The sequence below is a fragment of the Pteronotus mesoamericanus genome, unplaced genomic scaffold (assembly GCF_021234165.1).
Source record: "Pteronotus mesoamericanus isolate MK-2021 breed Mesoamerican mustached bat unplaced genomic scaffold, CSHL_Meso_final contig_116, whole genome shotgun sequence".
In the NCBI taxonomy this organism is placed as follows: Eukaryota; Metazoa; Chordata; class Mammalia; order Chiroptera; family Mormoopidae; genus Pteronotus; species Pteronotus mesoamericanus.
In genome coordinates, this window is record NW_026555027.1 from 43,800,905 (window position 1) to 43,813,836 (window position 12,932).

The 12,932-nt window shown below is 46.6% G+C and overlaps 1 protein-coding gene across 1 annotated transcript; it reads left to right on the forward strand.

Moving 5' to 3' along the window:
* The first annotated feature begins 1,903 nt into the window (after nt 1-1,903).
* On the forward strand, nt 1,904-10,584 carry EIF2B5 (eukaryotic translation initiation factor 2B subunit epsilon). Its single transcript, XM_054581213.1, has 16 exons — nt 1,904-2,141; nt 3,258-3,382; nt 4,221-4,406; nt 4,485-4,662; nt 4,752-4,832; nt 5,110-5,187; nt 5,437-5,749; nt 6,634-6,779; nt 7,216-7,357; nt 7,480-7,581; nt 7,773-7,880; nt 8,065-8,155; nt 8,451-8,574; nt 9,154-9,279; nt 9,843-9,953; nt 10,119-10,584. The coding sequence occupies exons 1-16, from the start codon at nt 1,944-1,946 to the stop codon at nt 10,176-10,178; spliced, it is 2,169 nt and encodes a 722-aa protein (XP_054437188.1). The 5' UTR covers nt 1,904-1,943; the 3' UTR covers nt 10,179-10,584.
* The last annotated feature ends 2,348 nt before the right edge of the window (nt 10,585-12,932 follow it).

Consider the following 12,932-nt stretch of genomic DNA (forward strand, 5'->3'; position numbering starts at 1 on the left):
GAGAGAAAAAGGTTCTCCCTGCGACCATCCACTAAAACCGTATCTAATCAGCTAGTGTCTGCAGAATAAGACCTGGATTTACAGCTCACCATTTCCTGAGGTCTCAGGAGTCATTTAAAATTTCAGCAATTGAACCAGTATCTACAATCCTCACCACCGCATCCCCGCCCCCGCCCCACCCTTTCCCGAGTGTGCAGGTGCGCACGCATAGGGGCCAATCACCAGTTCTGTTTAATCACCCTTCATTTCTCTTTCTGCCAATGGGTTTGTGAGACAGTCGAACACCTTCCTGTACGATGAGCAATTATTTAATTGAAAACTCTTACTGAGTTGCCTTCTGCCTGTTCTTCTTCAGCCTAAATTTTCCAAAAGCCTTAGGAAATGGTTTTGTCTCAGCGCTATAATTAACTAGTAGAGAGGGGAAAAAAATGACAGACTCTTTGGTCCCACGAAGAGGGGGCCTTGGTACCGCTAGTCAAGCGGCAACCCCCGCATACGAAGCAGCCTTTTCGAACTCCAAATCCCGACGTGCACCAAGGCATGGGTGGAAACCTTTTCTGAAACTGCAGGATCAGCAGATCTAGAATTCAGACAGTTCTTGTACAAAAAAACGCGCGTGCCTTGCTGGAAAGCTGCTTGATTACCGAATGACGACGCCTAAACTCTCTTGCCTAGCCTCCACAGCGTCCCCACAGGCTTGCACTTCCCCAAGTCTGGTTTTCTCCCTGCAGCCACAGCCTCTTTCCCCAAATCGTGCTGTGCCTTTCAGGTGCGCGGGCCTTTGCGCTCAGAGTGCCTTCTGCCTGGAAAGCTTGCTGCTTAACTCCAGGCTCACTCGACTTTATTATGCACTTGGATCCATCCCTGTTCCCACTCTGATTGAAACAGAATAGGGTTTCAGTAAATGCTGATAGGCTGAATGAATGAATAATTAAAGACATAATGAAATAGTAATTTTTTATCACCCACATACTTTGGTAGAAAAATGGAGGAACTGCTAAGTCAGATCGTGTTCCAATACCAGTTTTTCCACTTATTAGATGGGTGAGCCTCACCCGCCCTTCTTAAAGTTCAAGAAATGTTTGTTGAGCCCTGGCTGATGTGACGCAGGGTTTTGTGTGCTGGCCTGCGAAGCGAAAGGTGCGGAGTCCATTCCTGGTCAGGGCAAATGCCTGAGTTGCAAGCCAGGTGCCCACTTCGGGGCATGGGAGAGGCAACCAATCGATGTTTCTCTTCCTCGTTTTCTCCGTTCCTTCCCCTCTTTCTTAAACAAACAAACAAACAAACAAACAAACAAATAAATAAAATCTTTAAAAAAAAAAGAGGCGGGGAGAGGAAGAAATGTTTGTTGAACTAATGAATAAAATGTTCTCGCAGACGTGTGACAAATTAAATCAGTTAACGGCTGTGTTGTATCTGGCCACAATCAGCGCTCAAGAAAATTACTACTCGCCCTACTATACCACGTTTTGTGATTAGGTAAACTGTGAGTTCCCGGAGGGAAGGGGATGTCTGACTCGGTCCCAAGCTCCCCAAGGTGCCGGATCACAGTAGGTGACTAGAATGACGGAAGACAATTGTTAACATGCTCGGGGCGGGAAAGATCACAAATCCCGAATGGGTCTGACCCCTTTGCAGAGACCACAAGTCTCATCATCCCGCAAGAATCTCAGCTTGTTCAGGTACAGATAAACGCCTAACATACTAGCAGATCGAGCCCCGCCCCCGACGTTTCAACAGGTCGAGTTCGGGGCGGCACCACCCCCTGCCTGGCTGCAACCTAGTGAGCCCTCTGCCTGGGCGCTGAGCGACGCATGCGCGTTCTTCTCTTCTCGTCTCCTCCCCCTTATTCTTAGTCTTTCGCGTTTCGGGTACTGGGTCCTTTTTGTCCCCTACTGCGTGCCGTGTTAGTTTACGTGCGGAAACGGTGGCCGTGAGAGAAGATGGCGACCTCTGTAGTGGTACCTCCTGGTGCGGTGGCCAGTAGGGCCAACAAGCGCAGTGTCGGCGGGCCGGGAGGCGGTGGCAGCGGTGGTGGAGCCCGAGGGGCCGAAGAGGAACCGCCGCCGCCCCTACAAGCAGTTCTGGTGGCGGATAGCTTCAACCGCCGCTTCTTCCCAATCTCCAAGGACCAGCCTCGGGTGAGCACCGTGCGCTGGAGCAGCCAGAAGGCCTGGAGTGGCGGGGATGGAGCTAGTTATCCTATCGTCTGCCTAGTGAGGCGTGCTCTGGGAGAACGTGTATCCAGCCTCTTTCCCTGAGGTCGGGTTTATCTAGTTACGAGGAAAGGAGACAGTTTTAAACACTGATGACTGCCTGACCAAATGAGTGGCTGGCAGACTTGTTAGTGCTATCTGTGTGAGGTTTAGGAGGCATGCAGAGGGCTAAATTGTAGAAGCAGTGCCTTTAAGAAGCCTTTGCCCTAGGATTCAACGCCCCAAGGGGAGGCTGCAAGGCCTTTAACTATGCGGAGGGAAAAAGAGATCTTTAAATGAAAGAGAGTATCACCCCTTTTGCCTCCAGAAAGGAGGTCATATGCCTAAAAAAGAACAGACTGGTCTGATCCCATAGTAACAGCTGTTCTGGATCTCGGTACAATGTGCTTTTTTCACCTTCCAGGTTTTAATGACAGCCAGTGCCGTCTGTCTAAAGGAGGACAGAATAGGTTTAGTGGCTGGTTGCCAGCAGCCTCTTTCTTGTTGTCTAGATACTGGGGAATTGGACTGAGCTAGTCCTGGGGATTGCTGGGCCACTCAGCCATCTCTAGTTCAGAAGGAATTGCATTCATTTCAGGGAAGAGTCTCCCTAACTCCTCACTTCCAGCAAAAAGCCTAATGGGTGTTCATTTTGGACAGGTGATCGAGGTTGGCTAGCCCGACTCTTAGGGATTAAGGAAGGAAATTTTATGGGGAAAAGGCCTTAGTGGTACTTAAGTTTCTGGAGATAAGATTGCTTTCCAGTATTCTTTACCAGATGTGGTGTCCTAATCTATAGCAGCTCTGTCTCTGATGCTGAACAAGTAGATTATACCTGTGGTTACTATATCCAAATTGTAACACTTTAGACTCTAATGCCTAGAGCATGATATGAACATCTAAGGCAGAAGCATGATTAATTTATGTCGGAAAGATAGAACAAAACTATAGTCTTTGGAAACACTGATATAGGAGTGAAAATTGTGGTTGTAGTGGAGGAAAGAATAGTAGGCCGATAGCCAGATTCAAGACTTCACCTTTTTTCCATCTCCTGCCCTCCAGGCCCTCTTGCCCCTGGCCAATGTGGCACTAATCGACTACACTCTGGAATTCCTGACTGCCACAGGTGTACAAGAAACCTTTGTCTTTTGTTGCTGGAAGGCTGCTCAAATCAAGGAACATTTACTGTAAGATCCTGCACCTTTTCTTTTTGTGTTTCACCATGTTTTTCCAGTTTTCTTAAGATGAATGTAACTAAATAAAGGGAAATTGTGAGGGGGGAAATGTGTCTATGTAGACTCCATCCTAAGGCCTAAGGGTATTGTAGTCACTTACCAAGTGGTGAGCAGCTGAAATTGTGACAAAGATTAAAGAGTTAACATTTGGGTTTTTTCTGAATCTCACAAAGTTTGGTCCAAGGGGGTTCTACCTATTATTTAATGGCTCTAATGTGGAAGTTATAGGAGTAACATCTTTGCTTTTCCACTGAACTTCTAAATATTGAGCTGTTCCTCATCTTTGTATTCCCAGTTCCTAGCTTAGTACCAAGCACATAATAAGCACTTAACAAACGCTCGGTGAAATCTTTTTGAAAAAGAGTGAATGTCAGGATTTATGGAAGCTTAGGATATAAAAGACTTGGATATTAGCATGGTCTTTATTAGACGGTTTCTAAATTTGGTCTGGATTTTGGAAGGAGAAAAGTGACATGAAAAGTATATTCCCAAGAAACTTTGTCTACTCTGAGTCTCAGCAGGATTTTAAATTCAAATCCATGTTTGGGGACAGGGGTCAGGCTATGGAGAGGAAATAACCGTGTTTCTCTCACCCATAAAACAAACCTGGTGACACAGGATGCTGAAACCATTCATTATAGTTCATAAGTCTCTTTGAAGTTGAGGGCGCTGGCAGGAACCCAGAAAAGCCATAGAGAAGGAATATGAATGTTGAGTGGGGGAGAAAAACAGGGAAGCCGTACGTGATCTTTATTTTTGATTTACTCATTCTCCACCCCGCTTCCTGTAGGAAATCCAAGTGGTGCCGCCCTACCTCCCTCAACGTGGTTCGTATAATTACATCAGACCTATATCGGTCACTGGGGGATGTTCTTCGTGATGTTGATGCCAAGGCCTTGGTGCGCTCCGACTTCCTTTTGGTATATGGGGATGTCATCTCAAACATCAATATTACCAAAGCCCTGGAGGAGCACAGGTCAGGATGGGAAAACGGAAGGGACAACAGTTTGGGATCAGCGGAATCCTAAGGCTCGCTTTCTCCTATCCTTTATAGGTTGAGGCGAAAGCTAGAAAAAAATGTATCTGTGATGACAATGATCTTCAAGGAGTCATCCCCAAGTCACCCAACTCGTTGCCATGAGGACAACGTGGTAGTGGCTGTGGATAGTGCCACAAACAGGGTGCTCCATTTTCAGAAGACCCAAGGCCTTCGACGTTTTTCGTTTCCCCTGGTGTGTGGGTATCTGGGTTCCTTGAGGCAGGAAGATGACAGGATTCAGCAAGAAAGCCAGGTTAAAGTCTTTGCACCCTCTCCCCACAGAGCTTGTTCCGGGGCAGTGGAGATGGAGCGGAGATCCGCTATGATTTACTGGATTGTCATATCAGCATCTGCTCTCCTCAGGTGAGCCCTTCAGGCCAGGACTGCACATCAAAGAGCAGAACTCTGAGGGTGTGTCACTCCTTCCTAGGAAGCCAGGATATATTTCTTCTCCCTCTTTTTCTTACCTGTTCCAGAGCAAATAGTTGCTGTCATTTTGACCCCAATATTAGGAGCCTTTTTGGGATTCTGGCCCATGCCCTTCTGTCACAGGGTCTGATAGGTCTCTGGGGGCTTATCTTTGCTTCCAGTGAATAGCATTTAACTTTGTCCATCCAACTCCCCCCTCCAACCCCCGCAGGTGGCTGAACTCTTCACAGACAACTTTGATTACCAAACTCGGGACGACTTTGTGCGAGGCCTGCTAGTGAATGAGGAGGTAAGAAAGGTTCCCAATGCCTCTTTAAAAGAGGGCTAAGATTTTGTCTCATGCAGACAACTTTTGGTCCCGTTTTGTGGAGGGAGGAAAATACCTGGGGTGGGAGGAAGCAATTCACAAAGAAAAGTCTCAGGCCATTTGGCTGTGACATTGAGAGGCAGAGGGGAACTTAAGGTAAGAAAAATGTTGTGCCTGGGGGCGTTCTTCCTCACGTGCTTGAGTGACCTCCCTCTCTTTGTCCTCATTCAGATCCTTGGGAACCAGATCCACATGCATGTGACAACTAGGGAATATGGTGCCCGGGTCTCCAACCTACAGATGTATGCAGCTGTCTGTGCTGATGTCATCCGCCGATGGGTCTACCCTCTCACCCCTGAAGTGAACTTCACTGACAGCACAACCCAGAACTGCACTCATTCCCGGCACAACATCTACCGAGGGCCTGAAGTCAGCCTGGGCCATGGCAGCATCCTGGAGGAAAATGTGCTCCTGGGCGCTGGCACAGTCATTGGCAGCAATTGCTTCATCAACAACAGCGTCATTGGCCCTGGCTGTCACATTGGTGAGCACAGGTGGGGAAGTCAAGCCAGCTGTCCTAAGAGCAGGAACCTGGGGAGGCCCATGACTCCGGAGAAGGAGACGGATACTCCCTGAGAATAAGGAGCCAGAGTGGCTCCCCCAGTAAAGGAGGGAACAGAGATGTGAAAACAGTGATGCTTTAATTTGTGACCTGTGAGCTTCATATTGGATGATTCTTCACATTCCAGGGTACCCTATATTCATACTCAGGAACAAGTGGATAATTAACATGTAATAATAGCTGTGCATCACAGCTTACAAAGACCTTTTGCGTACATTATTTCTTTTAATCCTCACTAAAACTTTGTGAGGTAGGTATTATTTATCCCAGTTTACAGATAAACAAACTGGCTCAAAGAAGTTGTTTTGCTAATAAGAAGCAGTGCAGGAACCTGAATCTGAGTATTCTGATTGTTAAGTCCAGTGTTCTTTTTACTCTACCATACTGCCTGGTTAGCCTCTTGGTAGTAAGAATGTGACGCTTTAAATGGAACTGACCCTTTAAAAGAACAACAGTAAGTTTCTAATTCTAAATGTACAAGAAGAGGTGAAATAGATAATGGACGTGATTCTAATAAGGTTCTTGGGTTCCAGGGGTCCCCAGAAATCTTGAAGTTTCTCAGGTTCTTAAGTCCTGTGTGATAGTCTGTAATTGTCATAAACCTAGTGAAAGATGGTCAAGCTGAGTAATGTTCTACTCTCAGGCCTGGGCTTAGAGGGGAAGAGGGTGTTTCTGGTGAGGTAGGGGATGGAGTGTTTGAGCTGGGTGGGAGTTGTCCTGGTGTCAGTGAGTCGTGTCTTCCAGGAATGGTCCTGGTCTGAAGTTGGAGCCCTGAGTGACCAGGAGTTCTTCCTGTCCTGAGCCAGGTGATAACGTGGTGCTGGACCAGGCCTACCTATGGCAGGGTGTTCGAGTCGCTACTGGAGCACAGATCCATCAGTCTCTGCTTTGTGACAATGCTGAGGTCAAGGAACGAGTTACATTGAAGCCACACTGTGTCCTCACTTCGCAGGTGAGAACCTGTTCCATACTGCATACATGCCCCAAGCTGAGTGGTCTTCATGCTAAGCCAGAAGGGACCTGTATCCAGCGATAGCCCAGGCTGAATTGAGAGTCTAAATCCAGTGGTTTCATTTTCCATCTACTTGACTTACTTAAAAAAGTCACTCTCTAGCCCTAGCTAGACTTAGTGGATTGAGTACTGACCTGAGAAGCATGGGTTCACTGGTTCAATTCCCAATCAGGACACATTCCTGGGTTGTAGGCCAGGTCCCCAGTAGGGGGCGTGTGAGAGACAACGAGAGACAACTGCACATTGATGTTTCTCGCCCTCTCTTCCCCTCTAAAAATAAAGTCTTTAAAAAAAAGAAGTCACTCTCACTGTCAGGATGCACTTTTCCCCAACACACTACTGGATCTTTGCCACCCACTCCTTTTTTCTCCCCTAGGTTGTAGTGGGCCCAGACATCACACTGCCTGAAGGTTCGGTGATTTCTTTGCACCCTCCAGATGCAGAGGAAGAGGAGGATGATAGCCAGTTCAGTGATGATTCTGGGGCTGACCAAGAAAAGGAGAGAATGAAGCTGAAAGGTGTGAGGCTCAGCAGGTGTGGGGCATCTATGTGTCTCTCTGCGCCATAGAAAAACAAGTGTGTCCTCCTGGAGGAACTGGTACTTCCACTGGGCCTTTGCTAAAGATCAGTGCCTTTCCAGGTTACGATCCAGCAGAAGTTGGAGCTGCAGGCCAGGGCTTCCTCTGGAAAGCTGCAGACATGAGCATGGAAGAAGAGGAGGAACTACGGCAGAATCTATGGGGTGAGCTGAGTCTTACCCTGACACACACACAGGCGCATGCGCACACACCACCCTTTCTAAATCAGAATATTTTGAAGAACAATCAAATTACTTGTTCCCTCCTTTTTTCATGCAGACAGGGCATATATATGACTCTCTGTCAATGGCTCTTTCCTTATTTTTCCTTTTTCTCACCCTTTATGGGTTCTCAGGACTCAAAATCAATATGGAAGAAGAGAGTGAAACTGAAAGCGAACGAAGTATGGATTCTGAGGAGCTCGATAGCCGAGCAGGCTCCCCACAGATGGATGACATCAAAGGTGAGTGGCCAGGGAAGCAGTATCTTGGGACAAAAGAGGAAAACCTCCTGTTTATTCTTTATCTGGATCAACTAGCCAAAGACTTGTGTTCCTCCCAGGAAGGGTTTGGTATGAAGTCAGGACTAGAGGACAGTACGTTCTGGAGTGATGCGGGCCCTTAAACTCATTGTTACTTTGATTTTAGTGTTCCAGAATGAAGTCCTGGGAACACTACAGCGGGGCAAGGAGGAGAACATTTCTTGTGACAATCTCGTCCTAGAGATCAACTCTCTCAAGTAAGAGCAGCCCCTTCCTATTTTCTCCTCTTGGGATAATCTCAGGCAGATAGAGGTTCCCCTGTTTCTTCCCTACATAGGAACCTGTTCCCTTGACATCCCAAATGACAAAGCCAGTAGCATTTGGGGCAAGGAGAGCACTAGGTTTTAGCCTCAGCATAAATTCCCCTTACCAAAATCTTCCCCCTCCATGTGTTCCATCTGACTTCCTCTTCCCCAGTTTCCTGCCAAAGTCAGTCCTACGCATGCTGAAAGGGCCAGCGAAGGCCCTGGTGTCACCACGGTCTCCCCACAGGTACGCCTACAACATAAGCCTCAAAGAGGTGATGCAGGTACTGAGCCACGTGGTCCTGGAGTTCCCCCTGCAACAAATGGATGCTCCGCTTGACCCGAACCGCTACTGTGCCCTGCTGCTTCCCGTGAGCAAAGATTGGGGCTGGGTGCAAGAGATTGGGTAGAGGCAGATGCACATCCTTGCTGTGGTGACTTGAAAAGAAATCAGGAGTAGATGGTCTTGTGGGATATTATGTTACTGTGGTTCCTTTCTCCTTACCTCTGGTAGCAGATTTGATTCTAGAGCAGCCATAGCTGGCCCAGAGGAGTCAAGTTAGGTTCAGTATTGAGTGGCTTTTGAGATTCCAGGATTCAGATCATACCAGATCCCAAAGGCATGCCTAGAATAGACCTGGACTTTCAGACTCTCTGACTATATGATTTGACCCAGAATGAGATCAACCTGTAGGCTTGGAATAGGTATTCTTGGGACAGTCTGCATTTTTGATCTCCTTTCACCTTCCTGGGGAACCAGTTTTTTCCCCAACCCTGACTGCTGTCAATTCTTAAGTCCTTCTGACATGATTCCACAGGACCTATGTAATCTCCCTCTTGTTTTTCCACATCATGAAAGATGCCTGTTATCAATATTGATTTTCTTTGCTATTCAAATGTAGGTATGTGCTCAGGAATGTATTGAAGCTCTCTTCTCTTTTCTTCCATAGCTGCTCAAGACCTGGAGCCCTGTTTTTAGGAACTATGTAAAACGTGCAGCTGATCATTTGGAAGCACTGGCAGCCATTGAGGACTTCTTCCTGGAGCATGAAGCTCTTAGTGCTTCTGTGGCCAAGGTGACTATCACTGCAAGCCTCATAATCCTACATCCGCTTTAAAACAGGTCTTGGCAGGTCCCTGGTTGGGGGTGTGCTGGAGATAACCAATTGATGTTTCTCTCACACATTGATGTTTCTATCCCTCTCTTCCTCCCTTTCCCTCTCTCTGAAAATAAAGAAAATCTTTTTTAAAAAGAAAACAAGGAAACAGGCCTTGGTGAAGTTCATAGAGACACAAAACACAGACTGACATGAATCCAATATCAGTTAACAGCTCCATCCACCCCTGGTATTGTGCTTGTTGCTCGGATAGTACAGCTTGGAGCCAGGCTAGGAAGGTAGCCACTTGGAAGTTGCCCTGGGAATGTGCGAAGCACTACCCAGCAGTAGTTGCGGAAGTTATACCTGTCCCAGTACCACAGTGAACAGCTTACTATTGTCTGTTCTGGAGGAGACTGTTGGCTATGTAGAATGAAGCTGAGGACCTGGTAGAGAGAGGTGCTAAGATCTTGCCTCCTCCTCTGTCATCCATTATATCTTGCTGGACTCTGGTCCCTGAGATCTCTGCTGGCCTTCTGCAGGTACTGATGGCTTTCTACCAGCTGGAGATCCTTGCTGAGGAGACAATTCTGAGCTGGTACAGCCAAAGGGATACAACTGACAAGGGCTGGCAGTTGCGCAAGAACCAACAGGTGAGCAGGCTGCCGTCTCACCATAGGTTGTCTGGTTTCTTGGACCTTGGCCCACAGGGTGGTTGGTCCCTGGGACCTTGTGGCTGTTTGAGCTGTTTATCCACTACAGAGAACAAGAGGATTATGTGCTTGTCCTCAGTAGCTCACCACTGTGCTTTCTTACAGCTGCAGAGGTTCATCCAGTGGTTAAAAGAGGCAGAAGAGGAGTCATCCGAAGATGACTGAAGTCGCCCTGCCTGTTCCTGTGGGTGTGGTTAAAAGCCCTCCTGGTTTCTGGACGGGGCGAGTAGGAGGCTAGTTACAGAAGATGAGTCATCACCATTCTGGCTGAGACTTACCAAGGAGCAGAGGCTGGAACTACAGTATTCTCCCCACCGCCAGCAGCCGTGTGCCTCACATCCTGATTGGGGAGCTTGGACAAGGGAAGCTGGGCTGAAACAAAGCTCTGCCTCCGGAGGAGCCAGGCAGGCCCTGCAGTTAGAGGAAGGCCAGAGGCATAGCTTTGTGCTTTGGCTTTCCCTCGGGAAACAGCAGAGAGCAGCTGGCCCTCTCTGCAGCTTGTATTTGTTAATATTAAAAAAGAAAGAGAGGGGTTGTGTTTGGTTTTTCTCCAACTCTGACTGATCAGCTTTTGAAGTAGGTGGCCAAAGAGTTATGAACCTGTGACCTGGCAGCCTTCCATTAACACCTGGCAGGGAGGGAGAAGAGGGATATTATGGCCACTAGGTGGTACTGTGGTGCCTTGCTAATTGGTGCCTTGGCTCATGGGTAATGGAGGACCTAGATTCTTTTCTGGCCTCTGTGGATCAATTTGCGGTCCTGGAGTAGCATGCCTGAGCCTGTTTCTACAGAGTGTCCTGGTCTGAGCATTTTTCTATCAGCGAATGATGATACCAAGCATGTGTAGAGTCTGTTAACCACCTGCCAGTCCCTCATGCTTTGTCCAGTTGATCCAGTACTACTTACTGTCAGGGAAGCTGGGCTACTCTTCATATTAAAGATGAGAAACGTGCTCAAGGTTGCATCACTCTTGAGGCGTAAGGCTAAGGATTTGAGACTCATCCAGAATTCTTTCTACTTCAGATTTAGTGGCTAGGTGAAGGGAATTGGCCCACCGGCCAATATAACCCCAAGACAGCAATGGCTATCTTAAGGAGGAAGATCTTGCAAAATGGGGTTTTACCTAGTATTGAGAGTATTTGCTATATAATAGACATTTTGCTAAAAACTTTTCATGTGTTATTTTTAGTTATGATGTAGGCTTTATTCCCATGTTCACATGAGCCTGAAGTTCAGAGAGGTCCCATAACTAGTAATTGGTAGGGCCAGGATTTGTTACTGGATGTCAGAACTGGAGTTTGTCACTGCTGTATTGTGTACTTTAACTTCACCCATATGCCTTTCTATCTTATGTTTTTGAGCTCATTGTTGTCTACACATAACCCTTGCTCTGTTGACACTTTAATTGTGGCAAATGTTACTAGTAACAAGTGGCCCTCCTGGAAATCACAGATAAAATGGTTGCCTCCCTTCATTTTGGCTGGGTGCAATGGAGTTAGCCGAAGAAGAGGATACTGAACTATACTCAGGGGGTGTGAAAGGGCGTTCCTGAGTATTTCTAAAGAAAATACAGGCTGGCCAGGATTTGGCTTTATTTTCTTATTCAGTAAATCCGTTTCTGCTTTGTCAGATATAGGATCTAGTGTCTAGTGAGCACATGAAGGTCATGTGGACCTAATAGGGTCAGTTAAATACAAATAACTATAGGGCACCTCTCATTGGTACCTAATGGTTGACAGATCAGAGTGGCCTATAGAAGTTTTTAGAAGGAAGATTCCTTCCAGTTGCAGGGATTAGGGAAGGGTTACAGAGCTGTGATGCTTGAATGTCCTAAAATACAGAAGAGGGTAAAAGGGAACATTAAAAGCAAAGCAAAGGATGTTCATCTATGAGTATATATGGCAAATTAAACACATGGGCTTTTTACTCCCTCCAAAAAACCTGTTCAGATGCCACTAGGGATTCTTTAAAAAGGCACATGACTCAGTGATAAGGGAAACTGGGTGACAACATGAGTGAGAGACACCAACATTTTGCCAAATGAAAAATCAATGGAGAGTGAAAGTTGACTTAGCTAGGACAGGCTGAGATGGATTCTACCCGCTCAGGCGGTTATTAACAGGGAAGCCAGTATTCCCTTCTGAACCCACAAAGGGCTCAGCATAAAGGGGTGAAGATTGGGACTGAGGCTGGGGATAGAAGAGAAGGGAATGAGACAAAGATCTGCGTAAGGAAAAACTCATCATGTGATCCATGCAGGTGATTACCTCTATTTCTCCCCTGCAAGAAATATAAGATTGAGTCTTTGGAGAAATGGGGTGGAAATTGTCAGAACAAAGATTTTCTAAATGCAAAGGTCATGAGATTCTAGACTGATGGCCCACGAGTGCCCAGCATAATGACTCAAATAGCCCCCAAGAAATTTCAGAACCTTAGGGAAAATTATTAATTACTAGAGCATCTAGATTCAACAACGGAGTTAGGGGTGAGGGGCTAGATTGAAATTGAAAGATACAGTGGAAGTATATGAGTGTTAGGGCTCTGTGTATTGGCACACATTGATTTATAGCTCCAAGCCCCCCTAAAAAAAAAACTCAGAAAAAAGCCTAAGAATATATATTTTTTTGTTTGTTCAGGGGGAAAAGGGCATCTTTTCCCCAACTTGATCACCCTCCAATGAAGCCTGTTAATAAGCCTTGCACAGAGCTTCCAATCAGCTTTTTAGTATCTCACTCTTAAATGTGAATAGACTGCCAAGGGCCATCAAACATTTAGGAAGCTTCCCACCTGTCAATAGAAGGCAGAGGCTAAAGCAAAGTTGAAACCAAGGAAACAATGACAAAAGGAGCTTTTGAAAACATGTGAAGCTATAATTCTCTGAATTTGAAGAGGATGAATAAAGTGCTATGAAAAGGAAGA

Excerpts from the sequence above, each read along its gene's own strand:
- EIF2B5 (XM_054581213.1), top strand. The coding sequence starts at position 1,944 with ATGGCGACCTCTGTAGTGGTACCTCCTGGTGCGGTGGCCAGTAGGGCC. Across the intron at positions 3,383-4,220 it reads CAAATCAAGGAACATTTACT|GAAATCCAAGTGGTGCCGCC; the intron begins GTAAGATCCTGC and ends CGCTTCCTGTAG. Across the intron at positions 4,833-5,109 it reads TCAGCATCTGCTCTCCTCAG|GTGGCTGAACTCTTCACAGA; the intron begins GTGAGCCCTTCA and ends CAACCCCCGCAG.